This window comes from Macaca thibetana, chromosome 19 (genome assembly GCF_024542745.1).
Source record: "Macaca thibetana thibetana isolate TM-01 chromosome 19, ASM2454274v1, whole genome shotgun sequence".
In the NCBI taxonomy this organism is placed as follows: domain Eukaryota; kingdom Metazoa; phylum Chordata; class Mammalia; order Primates; family Cercopithecidae; genus Macaca; species Macaca thibetana.
The window spans coordinates 26,830,772-26,851,952 of NC_065596.1; the positions used below are offsets into that span (position 1 = coordinate 26,830,772).

The 21,181-nt window shown below is 46.2% G+C and overlaps 3 protein-coding genes across 3 annotated transcripts in view; all 3 read right to left on the reverse strand.

Moving 5' to 3' along the window:
* Positions 1-21,181, reverse strand: part of SYMPK (symplekin scaffold protein) — a 278,017-nt gene that overhangs the window by 219,589 nt on the left and 37,247 nt on the right. The gene's annotated exons all lie outside the window — the stretch shown is intronic.
* CCDC8 (coiled-coil domain containing 8) overlaps positions 1-21,181 on the reverse strand; it is a 323,648-nt gene that overhangs the window by 57,331 nt on the left and 245,136 nt on the right. The gene's annotated exons all lie outside the window — the stretch shown is intronic.
* Positions 397-4,618, reverse strand: PGLYRP1 (peptidoglycan recognition protein 1). Its single transcript, XM_050772334.1, has 3 exons — positions 4,034-4,618; positions 769-890; positions 397-663 (listed from the first exon to the last, which is right to left on the reverse strand). Exons 1-3 carry the CDS (start codon positions 4,318-4,320, stop codon positions 482-484), a joined length of 591 nt encoding a protein of 196 aa, XP_050628291.1. The 5' UTR covers positions 4,321-4,618; the 3' UTR covers positions 397-481.

The window sequence follows — 21,181 nt, forward strand, 5'->3', positions numbered from 1 at the left end:
CTCTAAACAGTGCAAGGGCAGAGCTGGGAGGAGTAGTGAGCAGCCTGTCCCCAAAGGAGTTCAAGCAAAGGTTCTGCGCAGGATGCCTTTGGCTGTGTGTTGGGAAGGGGGTGTCTTGCAGCGTGGTTCACTGCCCAGGAGGACCCCCAGGACCCCCTGTTGGTGACATCCAGGCCGCTTTGGTGCTGATTCCTGGGCTCTGACCTGAGACCTCTGGGTTCTGAGCTGTGATGTTGCTCTCGAGCTGGGATCTCCGGGGTCTTGGTTCAGGGCCGGGGCCTCTGGGTTCCAAGCACCAGTGAGGAGAGTGCTGGGAGGGAAAGGGTGGGCGGGCTTTGGTCTTGTGGGAGGGAGAGAAGGGGGGGAGGTTTGTGGTGGGACCTGCTGAGGAACACATTTTGAGCTGCATCTTTATTGGAGGAGGAGGCAGTGGGGTTTTTGGCCATGGGAGGAGAGGAATGGGGGGCAGATTAGCAGGGCCTCAGTGGGAGGGGTAGTGTGGCCAATTCTGGATGAGGTTGTAGAGCTGGTCGCCTGGAGAGAGTGTACGCTGCACATCCCGGTGTCCTTTGAGCACATAGTTGGACTTCAGGGCTCCCTGAGCCACACCGCAGGCCAGTAGACCCTGGGCTGCCCGGAGGGCCCGGGGTAGGGGCACCCGATCTGGAGGAGACAGAGGTAAGAGTTAGGCAGGGGCTTCCCTGAAGGGCAGTGGTAGTGTAGGGCCCTGTGTCAGCCCCCATCCCGACTGGCTGGACAGTCACTCACCCATGTAGTTGCCCATGAAGCTGATGCCAATGGACATGGTGTTCCAGACGCGATCTGCGTGCGCGCCCGTGAAGTTCCAGCCACGGCCCTCGTATACGAGCCCATCTTCTCCAATCAGGAAGCTGCATGGGGAGGTGGGAGGGGCTTGATGAGTGAGGGAGGGTTTCCCGAGAACAACTCCTTCTTCCTCCACTCACCCTGCCTCCGTTCCTGCCCTGGTGCACACAACTTCCCCAGCATCCTTCTCACCCCTTAATTTCCCACGATAGTAACAATGACTGTGGTCATTTATTGGGCCCCTGCCATGTGCCAAGCACAGCTCTGCATACACCTTTTTTTTATCCTCATGGCAACCCTGATCACCCCATTTTATATAGATAGAATCAGAGCGGTAGAATCACCTGCCCTGGGGTCACACAGCCCGTCTGGTGCATAGCTGGGGTTTGTACCCAGGCCTCCGTGGTCCCCACCCATGTGATCTTGTGCCTTGCTCTCTCCTGCCTCCCTAGAGGATTTGTGGAAGTCCTGTTTTACTGAATCCTTGCAGGACAGCCCTCTGAGGCAGGGACTCTTTTTTTTTTTTTTTTTGAGATGGAGTTTCACTCTTGTTGCCCAGGCTGGAGTGCAGTAGGGTGGTCTCGGCTCACTGCAACCTCTGCCTCCCAGATTCAAGCGATTCTCGTGCCTCAGCCTCCTGAGTACCTGGGATTACAGGCATGAGCCACCACACCCGGCTAATTTTTGTATTATTAGTAGAGACAGGGTTTCACTCTGTTGGCCAGGCTGATCTCGAACTCCCAACCTCAGGTGATCTGCCCGCCTTGGCCTCCCAAAGTGCTGGGATTACAGGCATGAGCCACCGTGCCTGGCTGAGGCAGGGACTCTTACCATCCTCATCTTAAGCTGAGAGTGCAGAGACTCAGAAAGCGACATAGTTTGTACAAGGTCCTCAGAGCTCCCTGCCTCTCAGATCTCTGCCCTCGCCCCAGCCTGCTTCCTGCCCTGGGGTCCTCTGGGGGACAGGATCAGAGACTCAAAGTTGGGGTCACAATCAGATACCGACCCTGGAGCCCCAGCACCTGCCTCTTTGAGGTTTCCAAGCCTGGCAGCAAATCCTTAAGGCTGATTCATTCAGTAGGTCCGATTGAGCATGTCTGACATGGCACATGGGGATGAACTAAAAGATCAGTGCCTTGCAGCTGCAGTATGTGCCAGCTCAGCCCTCGCACTCACAGTGTCATTAGTGATGCACAGAATGTTGGAACTTCCGAATCTCGAGTCCTGAATCTGCTGCTTAGGAAGCCAGCTCCCAGAATCTGGCCCTGGTGACGCTGGCTGCTGGGACTGGCTGGTTATGGCCCTGCCGGTGATGCTGGCTGCTAGGACTGGCTGGTTATGGCCCTGCCGGTGATGCTGGCTGCTAGGACTGGCTGGTTATGGCCCTGCCATGTTCCCAGAGCCTGGCATGATGGTGGTGGGGTCGGGGGTGGTTGGTTCTCCCTGGTCATTTGTTGCATGAATACATCTCATTTAAACCTCAGCCACCATCGCCAAGCGGGTACAGTCCAAAGCCCCATTTACAGGTGAAGAAACGAGGCTCAGAGAGAGAACGTGACATGACATGTAAAGGGGATTCAGAATGTTAGAACCAGATTCTGAATCCTAAAAGCTGAGGGCCAGACACTGGCTGCTTCTGTATGTGGTGACGTGGACCTGAGGCTGTAGAGCCAGGCTTGGGCCTTCGTGACCTCATGGGAACGCTTAGAATTGGAGCGCCTGAGTCTTGGAAACAAAACGTTGACGTTGGATTGTTTGATAAAATCTTGAACTGGAAGGGCTGGGAATACCTTTGGAAACCTCTAGACTTCTCTGGGTGGGGTTTTTTTCTTTTTTTCATGACACAGCCTTACCAGGTCCTGAGAGCATGTGCTCCCTGGGTGGGGTCTATTGAAGTGGACTCTGGGGACCTGGGGATCTGGGGACCTGTGCGTTCCTCCAGTAAGCTCTGCAGGGGATTCCGATGCTACCTGGGTCTGAGAGCTTGCAGGATTCAAACGTTCCCTTCCCTTGGAAATCCTCAGGCTGGACTGCAGCCCATTATAAGGAGGAGGTAGCTGGTAGGCATGGCCCCGGACCTGCTTCAGCCGGCACCCCTTATGATCTCTTCTCCCCATGGCAGCCAGAGGGAGTCTCTTGTACCTACACTAGTCCCCGTCCCTGCTTTGCAGGGGGAAGCCTCCCGTAGCTCCCATCTTGGAGTAAAAGCTACAGTCCTCACTGTGGTCCACAAGGCCCTGCCTGGTCCGGCCCTTTCCCCATTTCATTCTGCTCCCCCGGCTGTGTTCAGCCACCCTGTCCTTCCCACGGGACCCACCCATTCAGCCCCGTTGGCTTTGCCCCCAGCACCCTCTGCCACCAGCATTCCTCTGTCAGCTCCCCGATCCCAGAGCCAAGGCAGCCACTCTCAGGGAATTTCCCTTGCCCCACCCTTTCAAGGAGCCTGTGTGGGTCTGGTCCCAGCCTGAGGTCACCCTCCCTCACCTCCTTTTATCCATCGCCTCTATCACCGTCTGAATTCACCTGTGGCCTGGGCTTCTTTCTCCTTGCGGGTCTTTCAGCCCCAGGAGGCTAGAGTGGCACCGTTCTCCATGCCACATCTGGCACACTGCCTGGCACATAGTAGGTGCCTAATGGCAATAGCCTGTGGCTTTGCGGGCCCCTGTGTGCCAGGCAGTTCCTAGGTGCTTTGCCTGTATTGGCTCATTTAAGGAGCAGATGGGCCGCGATCCCGTTGACTTTGCGGAGGAGGAAGCTGAAGCCGGGAGGACCTGCCCCAGCTGGGGAGGGATCTGCCCCAGGCCTCAGCCAGCAATAAGCTGAGCTGACTCTGGAACCCAGCTCCGCACTGAGTCAGCCTGCTTTTCTGCCTCCTAACAAAGGCACCAGGCATCAGGAAGGGGCGCCTTCATAAGGCGCCGCGGACACCTTGGTGCGTGTTAGGCAAAGTCTGCCCCTTCCTCCGGGGAAGCGGGGCTTGGATTTCAGCCCATCCCCGGCCCTCACGCATCTTGGTTCTATGAGCACCTGCACTGGCCCACGCGGTGACCCGAGGAAGAAATGAAGACCCTGTGAGGTTCAGTAAGCTGCTCGGGGTGTCAGCCAGGTGGCCCCAGCACCCGGCCTAGAACCGGTCCCGCTGGCGGGCACTTGCACACCTTTGCCTCTGGGGTCCCTGGTCCAGCCCGTGCCTCCCCGCCGCACTCACTTGTAGCCCACGTCGCACCAGTCCAGTGTCTTCACGTGGTAGGACTGCACATTCTGGGTCTGCTGCTGGCACAAGGCTGGGGTGTTGCAGCTGCTGCCCGCCGTGTGCGACACCACCACATAGTGCAAGGGCAGGCTCAGGCGCTGGGTGCACTCTGACTGCAGGGCCCTCCACTCGTTCCGGGGCACTATAGGGCTGCAGCAGGCCGGGGCTTCTGTCTTCTGAGCCTCTCCGAGTCGAAGGAGGCCGAGGAGAGCCCAGGCAAGCAGCGCACAGCCGCGGGACATAGCGGCAGGGCGGCAGGGGCGGGGAGACCGCTAGGAGAGCCAGGTGGCGGGGCCGCCTTTATCTGCTGGGGGATTCCGGGAGTGGCCCGGAAAGTCTTGCTTCACACCCTGCTGGGACTTCCCTGCTGGCCCAGCAGACCCCAGACTCAGCTTCCTTCCCTGGCAGGGCCAGGGCGGGATGCACTGTGGTTGGAGTCTGGGTTGCGCCCATGGCAATGACAGGCCGCCTCGCTCAGCAGGGAGGGCCGCACAGGCTTCGCCCCGCCGTTTCCGGAAGACCCGGGGCCGGGATCCCGGTCCTGCTTGTCTCTCCCCCTCTCAGTGGAACATTGAACAACTCAACAGGAACTTACATGGCAGAGGCCCGGGGCGTTGGCACATCTCTCCGCAAGGACTGAGGTAACAAAGGTGTCCATTTTAAAAACATTTCCTTCTCCCAGGTCCAAGCCCGATGCCATTTACCCTTGCAGCAAACTCACGAGGTGAGTATCTGGAAGCCCATTTCACAGTGGAGTAAACTGAGGTTGGGAGCAGGTAAGTCACAGGCTGAGACGACGGAGGCACTGAAGCCCCGCGTCTAGAGCCAGGCTGCCTGTGTGTGAATCCTGGATACCCAGTGTGTGAGAGCCTGCAAGTGCTTTTTAAAAATGTGTATTTAAAAATATGTATATTTTTTAAATTTTATTTTATAAATAATATTTTACTTTTTTTTTTTTTTTTTTTTTTTGAGATGGAGTTTTGCTCTTGTCACCCAGGCTGGAGTGCAATGGTGCGATCTTGGCTCACTGCAACCGCCGCCTCCCAGGTTCAAGAGATTCTCCTGCCTCAGCCTCCTGAGTAGCTGGGATGACAAGCACGCACCACCACGCCCAGCTAATTTTTGTATTTTTAGTAGAGACGGGGTTTTGCCATGTTGACCAGGCTGGTCTCGAACTCCTGACCTCAAGTAATCTGCCCACCTCGGCTTCCCAAAGTACTAGGGTTGCAGGCATGAGCCACTGCGCCTGGCCTAAGTTTTGTAATTAAAAAAAAATATATATATATATATGTGTGTGTGTGTGTGTGTGTGTATATGTGTGTGTGTATATATATATATATATATAGAGAGAGAGAGAGAGAGAGAGAGCAATCTCACCAGGTTGCCCATGGTTGGTCTCGAACTCCTGAACTTGAGCCATCCTCCTGCCTCAGCCTCCCAAGGTGCTGAGATTACAGGCGTCAGCCACCATGTCCCAGCACCCTGCAAGTGATTGAACCTTCCTGTGCCTCAGTTTTCCCCACCTGCAATATGGGGATGACATAGTACCTGAGTCAGAGGGTTGATGAGGGATTAGATGGGTTGCAGGGGTAGAGCCCTTAGAAGGTGTCTGGCACAGAGTCCCACAGTCACACCCGTGGGACCGGAACTCCAGCTCACCCTTGGTAGGAAGAAACATGCTTTATACACGGGGACCTCTGGCAGCTCAGTTCGGGAGAGGAGGGAATCTGGGGTCTGGAGAGGAACAGCCATTTGCCCAGGGCCGGAGTGGGTTGGGGTCACTTGTTGGGGCAGAAGGCTTTCCTGGGCCCTCTGTCCTGCCCAGGTCCCCTTCCCATGCCTTCCTAGAGCACATGGTGAGTTCAGGGCAGACTACCTGGTTCGTTCTTCTACCCCTTCTATTTTAGTGGCTCTTTAAAAAATTACAAAAGGGATCTCTCATTTGCCCTCTGGCAAGGAAATCAAAATAAATTACAAAAGTAACACATGCTGTAACAAGTTGAATTGATACAAAATGTTAATCACCTGTGTCCCACCCCTCCAGCGCCACCCACCTGAGGCCACCTGGGAACAGTGTGGTGTGTTTTCTTTTTTCTCCTTCCTTCCTTCCTTCCTTCCTTCCTTCCTTCCTTCCTTCCTTCCTTCCTTCCTTCCTTCCTTCCTTTTCTCTCTCTCTCCTTCCTTCCTTCCTTCCTTCCTTCCTTCCTTCCTTCCTTCCTTCCTTCCTTCCTTCCTTCCTTCCTTCCTTCCTTTCTTCCTTTCTTCCTGCCTTCCTGCCTTCCTGCCTCCCTCCCTCCCTTCCTTCTCTCTCTCTTTTCTTTTTCCTTTCTTTTCTTTTCTTTGTCCCCCTCTGTCACCCAGACTGGAGTGTAGTGGCATGATCTTGGCTAGTGCACTGCAAGCTCCACGTCCTGGGTTCAAGTGATTCTCCTGCCTCAACCTCCCAAGTAGCTACAATTAGAGGCGTGCGCCACCATGCTCAGCTAATTTTTGTATTTTTGGTAGAGACAGGGTTTTACCATGTTGGCCTGGCTGGTCTGGAACTCCTGACCTCAGGTGAGCCACCCACCAGTCTTCCAGAGTGCTGGGATTACTACAGGCATGAGCCACCGCACCTGACCAGTGTGGCGTGTTTTCATCTTCCATGTCCTGCATTCTCACGTACAGTGTACTCATGCTGTTACTGAATTGTGCACCAGGCATCTGTGGCACTTTTTAGAAATTATCACATACTCATGACAAGCTTGCAAGATGCATGTTATTATTAACCCCTCTTACAGTTGACGAAACTGAGGCCCGGGTGTATGATCACATACAGGAGTTGGTGAAGCTGGGGTTTGGCTACAGGCTTTCTGCCTGCAGAGTTATAAACCATATTCTCTTCCCTACAAACTTATATAAGGACATAAAAAAAAGTAACAAAATCAAAACCATGTGCATCAATTTACCTTTTGTCACCTAATATTTCATGGGCATCTCACCAGGGCAGTATATCTAATTCTAATTTATTCTTTGTAATAGTTGCACAATGTGCTGTAGTATCAGTTCAGCATTGTGGATCTTTTAGTTTTTGAAGTTTTCCAGTATTTTCCCCACACTACGCAAAATATTTTCAGACATATGTCCCTATGCACTGGTGCATTTATAAGTAAATTATAAACACAGAGTTATTAGGTCAATGAGTATACATATTTAATTAATATTACCAGATTGTTTTCCCCAAAAAGCTATTAATAATTCATATTTTTCACCAGTAATGTTTTGGAGCCTCCTTACCCCGACCCCAGAAGTGGGTGTTATCACTTCTTTTTTTTTTTTTTTTTTTTTTTTTTTTTGAGTCAGAGTCTCGCTCTGTCACCCAGGCTGGAATGCAGTGGCAAGATCTCGGCTCACTGCAACCTCCACCTCCTGGGTTCAAGCCATTCTCCTGCCTCAGCCTCCCAAGTAGCTGGGACTACAGGCATGTGCCACCATACTGGGCTAATTTTTGTATTTGTAGTAGAGATGGGGTTTCACCATGTTGGCCAGGCTGATCTCGAACTCCTGACCCCAGTGATCCACCCACCTCGGCCTCCCAAAGTGCTGGGATTACAGGTATGAGCCATCTTGCCTGGCCAGCGTTATCACTTCTTAAATTTATAGGTGTAAAGTGACAGCTCCTTTGGCATTTTTATGCCCACTCAGGAGACTGGGTATTTTTCCATATTTGTTATCTATATTTGGGCTTGCTTTTTTGTCAATTACCTATTCATATCCATTGCCCATTAAAAAAAATTGGGTTGTTTGCCTTTTTGTTATTATTTGCAAAATGAACAAAAGTATCACATAATTGGGATTATTGAGTTCTTGGGTGTGTACATTTTGTGTATTTCAGTTTCTTTTAGAAGCATTAAAGAATAATGTAATATAAAAAGTGTACAAACACATTTTTTATAGAGTTGATAGACTTAATAGAGTAGTGAGCTTATGAATTTTCATGAAGTGAATACACCTGTGTATCAAGTGCCTGGATTAAGAAGTAGAGCTACACTTAAAATTTTAATAGGAGTTGGTAAATACAATACCAAAAAGATTTTAGTATTTATTTTTCCCACAGTGTGATCAGTTTTTAAATGTTTTACTAATCCAAAGAACATGATCTCATTATTGCTTTATTTGCATTCCCTTGAATATTAGAGAGGTGATTATCTTTTTACATATTTATGGGTATCAGCATCCACCTTCAAACCATCTGTTAATCTCTTCTGATCATTTTCTTGTTGAGTTGTATATGGGGGATATTAACCCTATGTCTTATTGAATGTGCTGCAAACCTTTTCCTCTAGTCTGTTAAAAAATATCTAGGTTTTTCTATTATGGTTTCTGTTTCCTGTCTTGCCTTAAGAGGGTCTTTTCAGATTGTAGAACTTTTTGTATTTAAGAAAGATTATTTTGTATTTTACTTTTAGATCTTTACCTCAGCTAAAATGTATACTTGCATATGGTGTGAGGTAGGGGTCTGACCTTGTTTCCAGATGGTAAGCCATTTGCCCAAGTTCTGTTTATTATATAGGTAGACCTGATTTTAAATTTCCATTCTGCCCCTTATTAGCTGCATGATCTTGGGCAACTGGATAGCAATTGACACAGTCGACCACTTCCTCTTTCTCAAAATACTTATTTCCCTTAGCTTTTGTGATGTAAGACTGCCTTGATTTTCCTTCTGCTTCTCTGGCTGATCTTTCTTCTCTCTTTTTTTCGAGTAATTCTTCCCTCCTGGACTCTCACACCATATATTTTGTGCTGAGTGATCTTATCCACATAATGGCTTCAGCCACAGTCAAAATGCAGAGGATTCCTGTATTTCAATGTCTAGTCTGGAGCGCTCAGTTGAGTTCTGGATCTGTGTATCCACCTGGCCACTTGACGCCTCCACTTGGATGTCCCACAGGCACCTCCAATGCAAAATGACTCATTATCTTCTCCTCCACATCAGCACTCTCACAGGAGTTCCTGTCTAAGGGAATGGCATCACCATCTTCCCATTATAAAAGCCATACATTTGAGCATCATCCTTGACTAATTCCTGTTCCTTCCTTTGTTGTACCCAGCGCCCAAAAGAATGCCCAGCACATGGTAGGTGCTCACTAAATAGCTACTTGATTGAATGGATATTCTACCCACCACCAAGTCATGACACTGTGATGAATTAGAACTCTTCTATTTACTTCCAGTCTCTGCACCCTGGTCCAGACACCGCCTCCTTTCACCTGGATTTTGCCCTGCCTCTTCAGTGACCTCCCAGGATGCACTCTGGCCTCTGTGAGGCCAAAGCTCTGCCCAGGTCTTTTCTGAAGGTCACCCTCAAAAATGAGTCACATTTTTCAGTGGCATCTCATGATTCCTAGAATGAGGCCCAAGCTCCTCCTCATGGCCAACAGCACAGGCTGCCTACAGTGTGGGCTGACCCCATCCCAGCCTCACCTTGCTCACTCCCAAAAACCTTTTTCTAACTCCTGCAGCCACTGTCCCCTTCTTGCTGTCCTTGAACATGCTTTGACTACCCTGTCTACTTGGGGACTTCAGACACACCGGGTCTAAGTTTTAAATAGAGGAACCTGGAACTAATTCAGAAACTTTGTACCTAAGCTTTAAGACAACAAAACACCAAGCCAGCCTTTTGTAAAAAGACAGGACTATTTACACATCAGATTCCTTTTTTAAATTTTTATTTTCTTTTTTTCCCTTTCTTTTGCCTGTTTTTTCGTTTGAGGCACAGATTCCTTAAAGACACTAAGAATATAAACATTAGCTAGCTGGAGCGAAGCCTTCCATTGTGAGAGTTTTATTTAGTCTGTATCTTTAAAAAATGTATTTACTTATTTATTTTTTGAGACAGTTTCACTCTGTTGCCCAGGCTGGAGTGCAGTGGTGCAATCTTGGCTCACTGCAACCTCTGCCTCTTGGGTTCAAGCAATTCTCTTGCCTCAGCTTCCGGAGTAGCTGGGATTACAGGTGCCCACCACCATGCTCAGCTAGTTTTTGTTTTTTTGTTTTTGTTTTTTGTTTTTTGTTTTTTTTTAGTAGAGATGGGAGTTTCACCATGTTGGCCAGGCTGGTCTTGAACTCCTGACCTCAGGTGACCTGCCTGCCTCGGCCTCCCAAAGTGCTGGGATTACAGGTGTGAGCCACCATGCCCGGCCATATTTACTTACTTATTTTTACATACAATATAAACACTTTAAATAGAGTTGAAGATCATCTCCGTGCACCAAGTGGTCAAGCCCAACACGCAGGATCCAGCTGTCAAGTTCAGGGTAGCCCTTGAGCCTATCACTCTTGACTCCAACAGGGTGAGCTTGCTATCCTTGTGGCATGGGGCCTTTTGCATTGTGGATAATGGAGCGGCTCATGTAGTCCATAAGTTTTGTGCGTACCTGTGTACCCTGTCACTGTGAGCTGGTCCTGCCCAGTACCTCGGTGACCTTGAGGAAAGAAGCTGAGGTAAGACCTGGCCTGTCTGGCTCCTCTACTTCCTTCCTCAGCCCTCAAATTCTGGCCCCCACCTCACTCTTTAAATTTATTTTTATTTTAAATTTCATTTTAGAGACAGTCTTGCTTTGTCACCCAGGCTGGAGTGCAGTGGCACCATCATAGCTCACTGCAGCCTTGAACTCCTGGGCTCAAGGATCCTCCTGCCTCAGCCTCCCAACATGGTGAGATTATGGACATGAGACACTGCACTGGGCCTGTTGTGTGTCTTGTCAGCCTAAAATTGAAACATGCCTTGTTAGCATTTACTGCAACTTCAATGAGTGATTATTATGTTGCCTTTAATCCTGAGAGACTATATTACTTGTATACTTTTTTTTTGATAGGGGAAAATTAGATTTACTCCCTATGTGTTTAAATATCAGAGTCACTAGCTGCCCTGATTTAATCTGTTATAATTAAGTCAGTTAAAAAACTACTCCTTGGCCGGGCGTGGTGGTTCACACCTGTAATTCCAGCACTTTGAGAGGCCGAGGTGGGCGAATCACTTGAGATGAGGAGTTCGAGACCAGCCTGGCCAACATGGTGAAACTCTGACTCTACTAAAAATACAAAAATTAGCCGGGCATGGTGGTGCATGCCTGTAGTCCCAGCTACTCGGGAGGCTGAGGCAGGAGAATTGCTTGAACCTGGGAGGCGGAGGTTGCAGTGAACTGAGATCATACCACTGCACTCCAGTCTGGGTGATACAGGGAGACTCCATCTCAAAAAATAGATTAAAAAACAAACAAAAAAACTCCTCCAGTTTTCTTGCTGTTAGCAAAAAACAAGTTCTTTGTTTTATTAAAAATGATGAAAATAAAATCAAATGGTGATGATTACAAGGACATATTTAAAATACAATGCAGAATCTTCACTTACCTTTCACTCCTTGCTGCTCCCAAGCCTGTAATGCTCTCTCCCTTCTTCTGCCTCATCTAATTGTCACTTGTTGTTTCTTCTGTCGCCTCATCAGGATGATACCTCGTTTCTGTTATTTTGGAGGAGGATGGATCCCCCATTTGCTTTCCTCACATTGTTTCTTCTCCTTTGCATTCGTCACAACTGTAGTTTCTAATTTACTTCTGTATTTTTCTAATACTAGGTTGGTGCAAAAGTAACTGCGGTTTTTGCCATCAATGGAAAAATCATGACACTTGAGACTGAAAGAGGGAGCTACTAGTAATTATTATAATTAATAATTAATTATGCTGGGAGGCCGGGCACAGTGGCTTGCGCTTGTACTCCCAGCACTGTGGGAGGCCGAGGCAGGCGGATGACTTGAGGTCAGGAGTTCAAGATTAGCCTGGTCAACATGATAAAACCCTGTCTCTCCTAAAAATACAAAAATTGGCCGGGCGCGTTGGCTCAAGCCTGTAATCCCAGCACTTTGGGAGACCGAGATGGGCGGATCACGAGGTCAGGAGATCGAGACCATCCTGGCTAACACGGTGAAACCCCCGTCTCTACTAAAAATATAAAAAATTGGCTGGCTATGGTGGTGGGCGCCTGTAATCCCAGCTATTCAGGAGGCTGAGGCAGGAGAATCACTTGAACCCGGGAGGTGGAGGTTGCAGTGAGCCGAGATCGCACCACTGCACTCCAGCCTGGGCAATAAGAGCAAAACTGTGTCTTTAAAAAAAAAAAAAAGGCGATTGGGTCGTGAGAGCTCTGTTCTCATAAATAAATTAATACATTCGTGAATTAATAGGTTAATAGATTAATGGGTTATCATGGTGGTAGGACTGGTGGCTTTATAAGAAAAAGAAGAGAGAGTAGCTAGCATCCTCAGCCCCCTCGCCATGGGATGCCGCATGCTGCCTTGACACCCTGTAGCGTCCCCACTAGCAAGAAGGCTCTCATCAGAAGCACCCCACACGGTGGCTCAAGCCTGTAATCCCAGCACTTTGGGAGGCTGAGACGGGCGGATCACAAGGTCAGGAGATCGAGACCATCCTGGCTAACACGGTGAAACCCTGTCTCTACTAAAAAAAAAAAACAAAAAACTAGCCGGGCGAGGTGGCGGGCGCCTGTAGTCCCAGCTACTCGGGAGGCTGAGGCAGGAGAATGGCATGAACCCGGGAGGCGGAGCTTGCAGTGAGCTGAGATCCGGCCACTGCACTCCAGCCTGGGCGACAGAGCGAGACTACGTCTCAAAAAAAAAAAAAAAAAAAAAAAAAAAATGACAGGTCTCCTGCCAGGGAACCCAAGATAGTGGGGAAACTGGTTGTTCACCTTGATCTTTTTTCCTAGTGTAGAAACAGTGGATTGGGGGAAAATATTCCACAAGTTTGGTGCCCTGCAGAATGGAGGGAGGGGAGTCACAAATGTGGAAGTCGGATTTTCTTACCCTCTGCTCAGAGTTCTTTTCAGTTCTCTGTGGCCCTGGAAACTGTTCTGTCTTCATATTTGAGTTATTGGATATTTCTGGTGTTAATCTCTGCACTGTATATTTGGTTTTGGTTTTCTGTGGGAGTTGGGGGAGTGAAGCCAGCTTGCTTCTATGACACCATTTTGGAACGGGAAGCTACATTTCCGATTTCTTTGATTTGGAAACATACTGGGTTAAAATTAATGTGGAGTACTGACTGTGTTATCGGGCAACATTGTTTATCATTTCAAAGACCCTTGATCTGGACTACAAGGACGTGAGTAGACACATAGCCTCAGAAAGATTACATAACCTGAACTACAAAACATGGTGTAGGAATTAAGTCTTGGCTGCCATGGGTGGAGTCTTTTGTTACTGAGCATGACAGTTGTGTATGTTGGGAGCTACACTCATAAACTGATATAAGCTATTTTTGCCTGTCCTGTTTGAGGAATGGTCCATACCACCAACCAGACGGTCTTACTCCTTTCAATTGAACTGCCTATTTTGGCGGCTGGAAAGCAACACCTCGATAGTTGTAAGTATTCCCAATAAAGATGAATCTAACTCTTTCATGCTGACATGTTAGATGTCCTTCCTGTTTTTAAAATCCTGGTGCCAAGCTAAAGCTATGTTGTCTTTTGCATGTGAATGTCAATCTGAACTCAGGAAGTATGCTGCTGATCTTACATAGTGGTTGCAAGTAAGAAACAGACATTCAATTGAGAAAATCAGCAAAGACACAAATCGATTATTCAGAGATTGATACAATTGAAAGTGAAGTTGGGAGTGTCGAGGGGCATTATAACATTTGTTCATGGGAAAGAGAAACCTGTACGTGGGAATAAACTCTGCGTCCATGGCTTGAGGGACAGTAGAGGCACGACAAGCAAAATTTTCAGATAATTATGGGATGAAGACAAATATGGGATTTTCTGATAATCATGAGATTAATTCCAAAATTTATTGAGATTAAGCATATCCATCATTCCAGGGGCTCAACTGCAGGAAGTTCCTACCTATGCCAAATGATTGATTTTGCAAATTGATTTTACCAAAGTGTTAGGGTAGCATCCATCAAATAAAGGAACTGAGAGGTGTCCTAGACACCTCTCAGTTTCATCCACCTCTATGTCCTCCCAACTTTCTCCATCTCAATTCCATTGTAAGCTCTTCCACAATTTTTTTTCTATCCACTGTTTGCAATATGAATTAAGTACAACTCTCTTCTGCATCAAAATACGACGTTTTCAGAATTCATCCTACTTTGTGCCTAGACCCATATTGGATGGCATTTTGGGTTTTCAGCTGCATATCCTTGTGCATATTTGATTAAAACCGTCATCATGTAGTGGAAAGGTTCAGGTTATCCAATGCTACATGACAAACCATCCTAGAACTTAATGGCTGAAAGCAACAACAATAACTTTATTATTACCTCTCACAGTTCTGAGGATTGACCCAGCTCAGCCAGATGGTTCTCAGTTAAGGTCTCTTATGTGATTGAAGAGAATTGGTACTGAGACTGGCATCATCTGAAGCTCGTCACTCCCATATCTGGTGACTCCACCGAGCAACGGTGCAGTTTAGCCAAGCAAAAATAATAGCCAATACATGACAGGAACCATGAGCTTCTGTCAGCCTTTAAGTGTAGCTTCCAAAGCATACAAGTGTTATACTCAGGAACAAGAAACTCCACTGTGGAAAACCAAGGCTTATTTTTTAAACTTTTTTTTTCTTTTGTAGTCCAGGTTACACAGTCATCTGGGTCTAAGTGTCCAGTCACAGTCCTTTTAAGTACATACTGAGGGACTTTTTAATGGTAAACAATGTTGCCTGATAACACATTCCATATTAATTTAACCCAGGATGGTTCCAACGAATCAGTGTTGGGAGAAGATCACCTGAGGCCAACTTACGAAGCGGCCCTAAGATCTGTTGAGAACTTTTCCTCCCAGGACTTCCATGGACTTGGATTAACAAGTTTAATATAAGACCACCTGGACCTGTATTACCCAGTAGCCTTCACACCCTAACCCATTGGTCTTTTTTGTCAATTAGTTTTTGTAGGGGTTATAATAGCATTCAATTGTGGGGTCAAGGCTCACTGTAAAATGCAGCAAACATAGCAGTGTATCAATTCACAACAGTTGGTCAAAAGGCCTGCGAGGCGCTCTCTCTGGGGGAATTTTAGCCGATATTCCAGTAGCCAACACTAGACGGCAGTAGGAGACTGCTTAGAAACTGGAGAGCGGCGCCCACCTTGCAGTGCGCAGGCGTCGTCAGTAGAGCTCGCGCAGGCGCATGGGTGAGGCGGCCTTGGCCACCAAGTTTCCGTTTCAGTGGCCGCCTTGGTGTCAGTAGGCGTTGCCACTTCCGGGCGTTCTGGACACTGGTGATGCTGCAGAGTTCATGGCTGAGGTCGCTCCTTGCGTGGGACAAGAATCCTCCGCAATGGTTTGTTTTGGCTGCCCAGGAGGGGTGTCAAGTCGCCGCCTCAGAGTTCCCCGCCTCCAAAATGGAGCTCAGCGAGTCGTGCCTGCCACAGTGCACCTGGTTTTGCAGCCTAAGCGGGTCACTTTAGTGCATCCTCCTCGCAGATTGGAACCTGTTTGCACCCCATAGCCCGAATGAGACCCAGGTCACACAGGGGCTCAGATGTTCTCCGCCGCCCCTGGCCATGATCCCCCAACCAGCCACCGGAGTTTCCAGGCCTCAGGCGCTTTGGAAACATTTATACGTCGTCGGTGAATGGCAGGTACCTATCTGCTTTGGCTACATCATTGTCTGCACCACTCCTGTCAGCTCGGTTGCAGCCTGGATTTGAATCAGAAACTTTGCATGGTGGATAAGGGTTGTAAATATCCAGATGAAATTGCCCTCATCAAAGGAAGCTCAGATGAGAGATTTCTGCCTAGAAGCCAAAAGTCTCCCCTAAAGGAAAGAGTCAGTTTCAAGTATTTGCAACCTCAGGACAGTGTCAATGTTAGATCACCACAATGCTGCCCATCAAGGAAGAACTCTATTGCTCCCTGGCTTCTCTCCTTGATCCCTAAACACAGTAGATTCAGAAACTAAGTCAGCAAATGGGGGAAGATTCTTAACCGTGCTAGGTCGGAAATCATGAGTCAGAGGGCCTTCCCTTCCTCGAGTTCAGGCTTCCACTTGACTGCAGATCAGAACTGGAAGAGACAGTGAAAATGTAAGTTTAAATCAAGATTGTCGTTTTCACTTTTATATACGTAAGGCCATTTTAAATGAGTCACGGGCAGATATTTATTAAATAAAATCACCAGAAAAATTAATGGGATTTGACCTAACTTTTATCCTGGGGCGGGGGAAGAACTAGCGCTACAGAATACATTTAAGCTGCAAGAGGTGGCTCATGCCTGTAATTCCAGCACTTTAGGAGGCCGAGATGGGAGAATCACTTGAGGCCAGGAGTTTGAGACCATTCTCATCAACATAGCGAGTCAACATAGGGAGACTCCATCTCTATTTATTTTTTAAAATAAAAAAGAATAAATTTAAAAGGAAAGAGGTATAAAAACGACAGCTACTTAGTAATTAAATTCTGTGAGTCATGGTTTGTTCGTGGGAATGATTCTATTTGAATGTTATAATAATTTTGTTTCTAATTTCAGAAAGTATTTTGGTCCTTCTGATCTAGTCTTTGTATCTTTGTAAATCATGAGATAAAGAAACACCTTTCCAAAAAAGAAGTTGAGATCTTGTGATTCAGGACTTAAGCATTCTGAGTGTCAAGGGGGTGTGGTGTCAGTGTTGAGATGTGTGGCCCTGTCCCTGTTGGTGTTCTTGGTTTGAGACTTACGTCACGAAAGAGTCAGACAGTGTTGACTAGGTAAAGGAGTTCTATGGTGTCCATGGTTTGGTCTCTGGTAATTTTGCTGAGCCAGAAAGGGAATTCCAGCCTTGACGTCCACGGCTGACTCTCCAGGCAGGCTGCCCATTGGTGGGTGGGAGCAGTGCCTGCTGTGCTTTCAGGACTGTGTCCATCACTTCCTGTCCAGGTGGACACTCTAGCGCAGGCTTCCCTTGGTGGATGGGAACCTAGTCTCCCTGTGCATTTACTGCCATGCTCATCATGCACTGGGGATCATCAGCCCACCTTTTAAGCCCAGCCCACAATTGACCAGTTATCTTGTGGGTGATAGTGGAACTGTCTGTGTCGCCAAGCTTCCCACACAACTATCTGCATCTGGTTTGGACTGGCTAAACCAGGCCACACCAAAGGGCAGGGGAGCCTTAGATACAAAACGCTGAAGAGAGAGCCTTAGATACATAACACTTATTTCAGGTGTGAGGGAGCATGTGAAGGCATCCTGATTGAATCGTTAGGAAGTATTCATTATCGTTATTGCGTTTTTATATGCAACATTTAAACTACTGTCTAACTTATTTTAAAATAATTTTAGACTTACAAAGAAGTTGCAATAATAGTATGGTGAATTGGTGTTTTTCATTCAGCTTCCTCTAATGTTGCATAGCCTTAATAAAATTATTGAAACCAGAAAACTAATATTGACATGATGCTGTTAACTGATCTGCAGACCTTATTTGAGTTTCATCAGTTGTCCCACTGCTGTCCACCTTATGGTGCAATCCAGAATCCAGTGTTGCAATTCATTATTGTGTTTTCTTACTCTCCTCCATTCTGGGATAGTTCTTCCTTAAGGCTTACCTCTCTGGTAAGCCTTGGATAGTCTTGTCTGTGTATTGATGCAGCCTCGCCCTCAGCCAGGAATTTGGGGAAGACTCCACAAGGACATCTGGTGCTTACCTCTGCACAGTTCTTCTTTGATACCATACCTCAGAGACTCCACCCTCACCAGCTGCCCTGAATGTCCTCATTGCTGCAGAACTGCTGTCCTGTGCTCAGATCCCAGCTATCTGCACTGCAGTTGGGAAACTGTTCTTTGGCAAATAACTTGTTTATCTAAGGGCTCACCCTGTAAATGTCCATCCTCTCAGGAATTGCAGTCTTGTGCTACCTGTTGTCTGGTACCTAAACACAGTGACTTCATATGTTTTATTCAGTGTGCAGTTTTATAGTTGTTAATGTCAAGAGAGCTAGTCTGGTTTCAGTTAACATGATCATGGCTAGAAATGGGAGAATCCTCACTTTCATCTCGAAGTCTATTTTAGCAGAGTATACACTTCTACATTGGCTGTTTCATTCTTTCACTCTTTAATGAGGAAATTCCTTATTAGTACTATTCATGTCCTTGGTTAGCAGACCAGTCATGCTTTCAGGAGTTCAGTTTTCACACCATCTTCTCTTCGGTTCAAATTACTATTACTTTCTTTTTCTGTTTCCCCATACCTGGCTCCATGAAAATGTATTTATTATCACATTTTAGTGTGAGGAGGCCATTAAGGGGGGATATTTGTGAAAGAATATAGGCAAACTGTTACTTAGAATGTCTTCAGTTCTGTAAGGTGTTTGGCATGTAAGGTGCTTGGCCTACATATTTCTTTGAAATTAATACACAGTCATAAAACTTTAAATAATCAGTATACAGATTGTTCTGTTAGAAGAAGCACTTGTGTTTTCCATGTTTCTGTTTCTACTTGTGAGTCATATTTCTGTTGCTGAGATAACCTATTATTATATCCTATTTTACTTATAATACGTTTTGTAAGAAAGAAAGACTGATGTCACTCATTGTAGGTGTAAAACAGGCTTACCATGAAATGAAAGCCTTTGTTCAACTTAGAGTCCTATTGTTTCTGTTTTCATACTCTTGTTGCTAATACACAGAAGCAGCAGCTACAAGAGCTGGAAGATGACTCTGTATACTTAATGTCTTCAGTTGAAAGAATTATTCAGCTAAAGAAACACAGTCATTAGCTATGGAATTTGAGAGCCTCAACAGTTTCAATGACAAATACAAAAGTATTTTTAAAAAATGAACTCAAACAGTGTGATAAATTTTTATATAAAAATAAAGTTTCAATTTATGTTTTGTTTTAATGCCTTTCTGAATTACTGGTTAGACTAAAATCTGTAAAAATGCAATGTATTAAGTGCATATACCATAATCAAAAGTTTGAAGTGTCACATTTCTTCTATAATGGGGAGAAATTAAGCACATTTGGTAAACATTTTTTATATTCAAACCTGGATTTTAAGATAAGTTAAATAATTACTTTCAATCACTGTCAAGGCTCTTGATTCACATTTTGGGGTTGTTTCTTTTCTTAACGCAAGACTAACTTTGTGTTGTTGTTTTTTAGAGATTGGGGTCTTGTTCTGTCACCTAGGCTGGCCTGCAGTGGTGTGGTGATGGCTCACTGCACCCTCAAACTCCTGGGCTCAAGCGATTCTTCTGCCTCAGTCTCCTGAGTAACTGGGACTATAGGCACGCACCACCACTCCTGACTAATCAAAAAAAAAAAATATTTTTTGGGCCAGGCACGGTGGCTCATACCTGTAATCCCAACATGTAGGGAGGCTGAGACGGGTGGATCACTTGAGGTTGGGAGTTTGAGACCAGCCTGGTCAACATGGTGAAACCCTGCCTTTACCAAAAAATACAAAAATTAGCTGGGCTTGGTGATGTGTGCTGGTAGTCCCAGCTACTCGGGAGGCTAAGGTGGGAGAATCACTTGAACTTGGGCAGCTGAGGCTGCAGTGAGCTGAGATTGCACCACTGTGCTCTAGTACTCCAGCCTGGGTGACAGAGTGAGACCCTGTCTCAAAAAAAAAATTTTTTTTTTGTAGAGATGGGATCTCACTGTGTTGCCTAGGCATTTCTTGAACTCCTGGCCTCAAATTATCCTCCTGCCTCAGCCTCCCAAAGTGCCAGGATTACAGGTGTGAGCCACCATGCCTGTCTGTAATACCTAATTTTTGACCATTTCTTGAAATTGGTATTTTATCAGATAATCTAAGTTATAATGCAGTTGATCTTTTAAAAGGACATACTGTCTCTCTAAGTAGAAATGACTCCAAAATGTTTTTGGGAAGTTTGATACTTTTTTTTTTTTTTTTGAGATGGAGTCTCACTCTGTTGCCCAGGCTGGAGTGCAGTGGCCGGATCTCAGCTCACTGCAAGCTCCGCCTCCCGGGTTCACGCCATTCTCCTGCCTCAGCCTCCCGAGTAGCTGGGACTACAGGTGCCCGCCGCCTCGCCCGGCTAGTTTTTTGTATTTTTTAGTAGAGACGCAGTTTCACCGGGTTAGCCAGGATGGTCTCGATCTCCTGACCTTGTGATCCGCCCGTCTGGGCCTCCCAAAGTGCTGGGATTACAGGCTTGAGCCACCGCGCCCGGCCTAGTTTGATACTTTTTATGTCTAAGGTAGCCTCAACCAGAAAAGTGACAATTTAAAATTGACAAAATTATATTTTTAAAACTTCAAAACGATAAATAATTTTTAACTAATAAAGTTCGCCTCAAGCTAATAAACTTAAGTCTGTAAGGAAATTAAAATTAAATATTAGTTTAATAACAACTAAATATTTATTTACTAGAAGCTGCCTCTCTTTATTGGTAATTTATTTTTACTTATAAAATTTTCTGAAGATCTTTGCTTAAAGACCTTGATATTTGAAGCAGTTGGACAATTGATGAGGAAATTGCTTTTATGATTATGAAAACCTCAGGTTTATAAAATGCATCTATTAATAATTTCTGTAATGGTGATCAAAATATAAAACTTAAGACATTAATATCTCACTGGAAGTGTATATGGGTTTCTGAGCAATTAAAACATTCATAAGCAGAATAAAATGCATTCTCAGAAAACTAGAAATATCAGGGAACTTGCTTAACTTTGTAAAAGGCATCTACAAAAATCCTACAGCTAACATCATATTTAATGGTAAAGATGGAATGTTTTCCTCCTAAGGTCGGGAACAAGGCAAGGGAGTCTATTTTCACCACTTCTATTCATTTTTGTACGGGAAGTCCTAACTAGTGTAATGAGGCAAAAACGCATACAGATTGGAAAATAAGTGATGAACTGTCTATTCACAGACATTATTGCCGATGTAGAAAATCCCAGGGAATCTATAAAGAATTCATAGGACAAATAAATAAGGTTAGCAAGTTCACAGACTACCAAGTCAATTAATATAAAGTAATAAAATATATTTCTATAGACTATAAACAATCGTCTGTGGAACAATTCACATTTGAATTGTTCACTGTCTCTTTGAACAATTCAAATTTGAAATTAAAAGTAATTTAAAAGGGTAT

Coding starts and splice junctions, on each gene's coding strand:
- PGLYRP1 (XM_050772334.1), bottom strand. CDS start 4,320: ATGTCCCGCGGCTGTGCGCTGCTTGCCTGGGCTCTCCTCGGCCTCCTT. Junction 891..4,033: donor TGGTGCGACGTGGGCTACAA/GTGAGTGCGGCG, acceptor CTCCCCATGCAG/CTTCCTGATTGGAGAAGATG. Junction 664..768: donor CTTCATGGGCAACTACATGG/GTGAGTGACTGT, acceptor TGTCTCCTCCAG/ATCGGGTGCCCCTACCCCGG.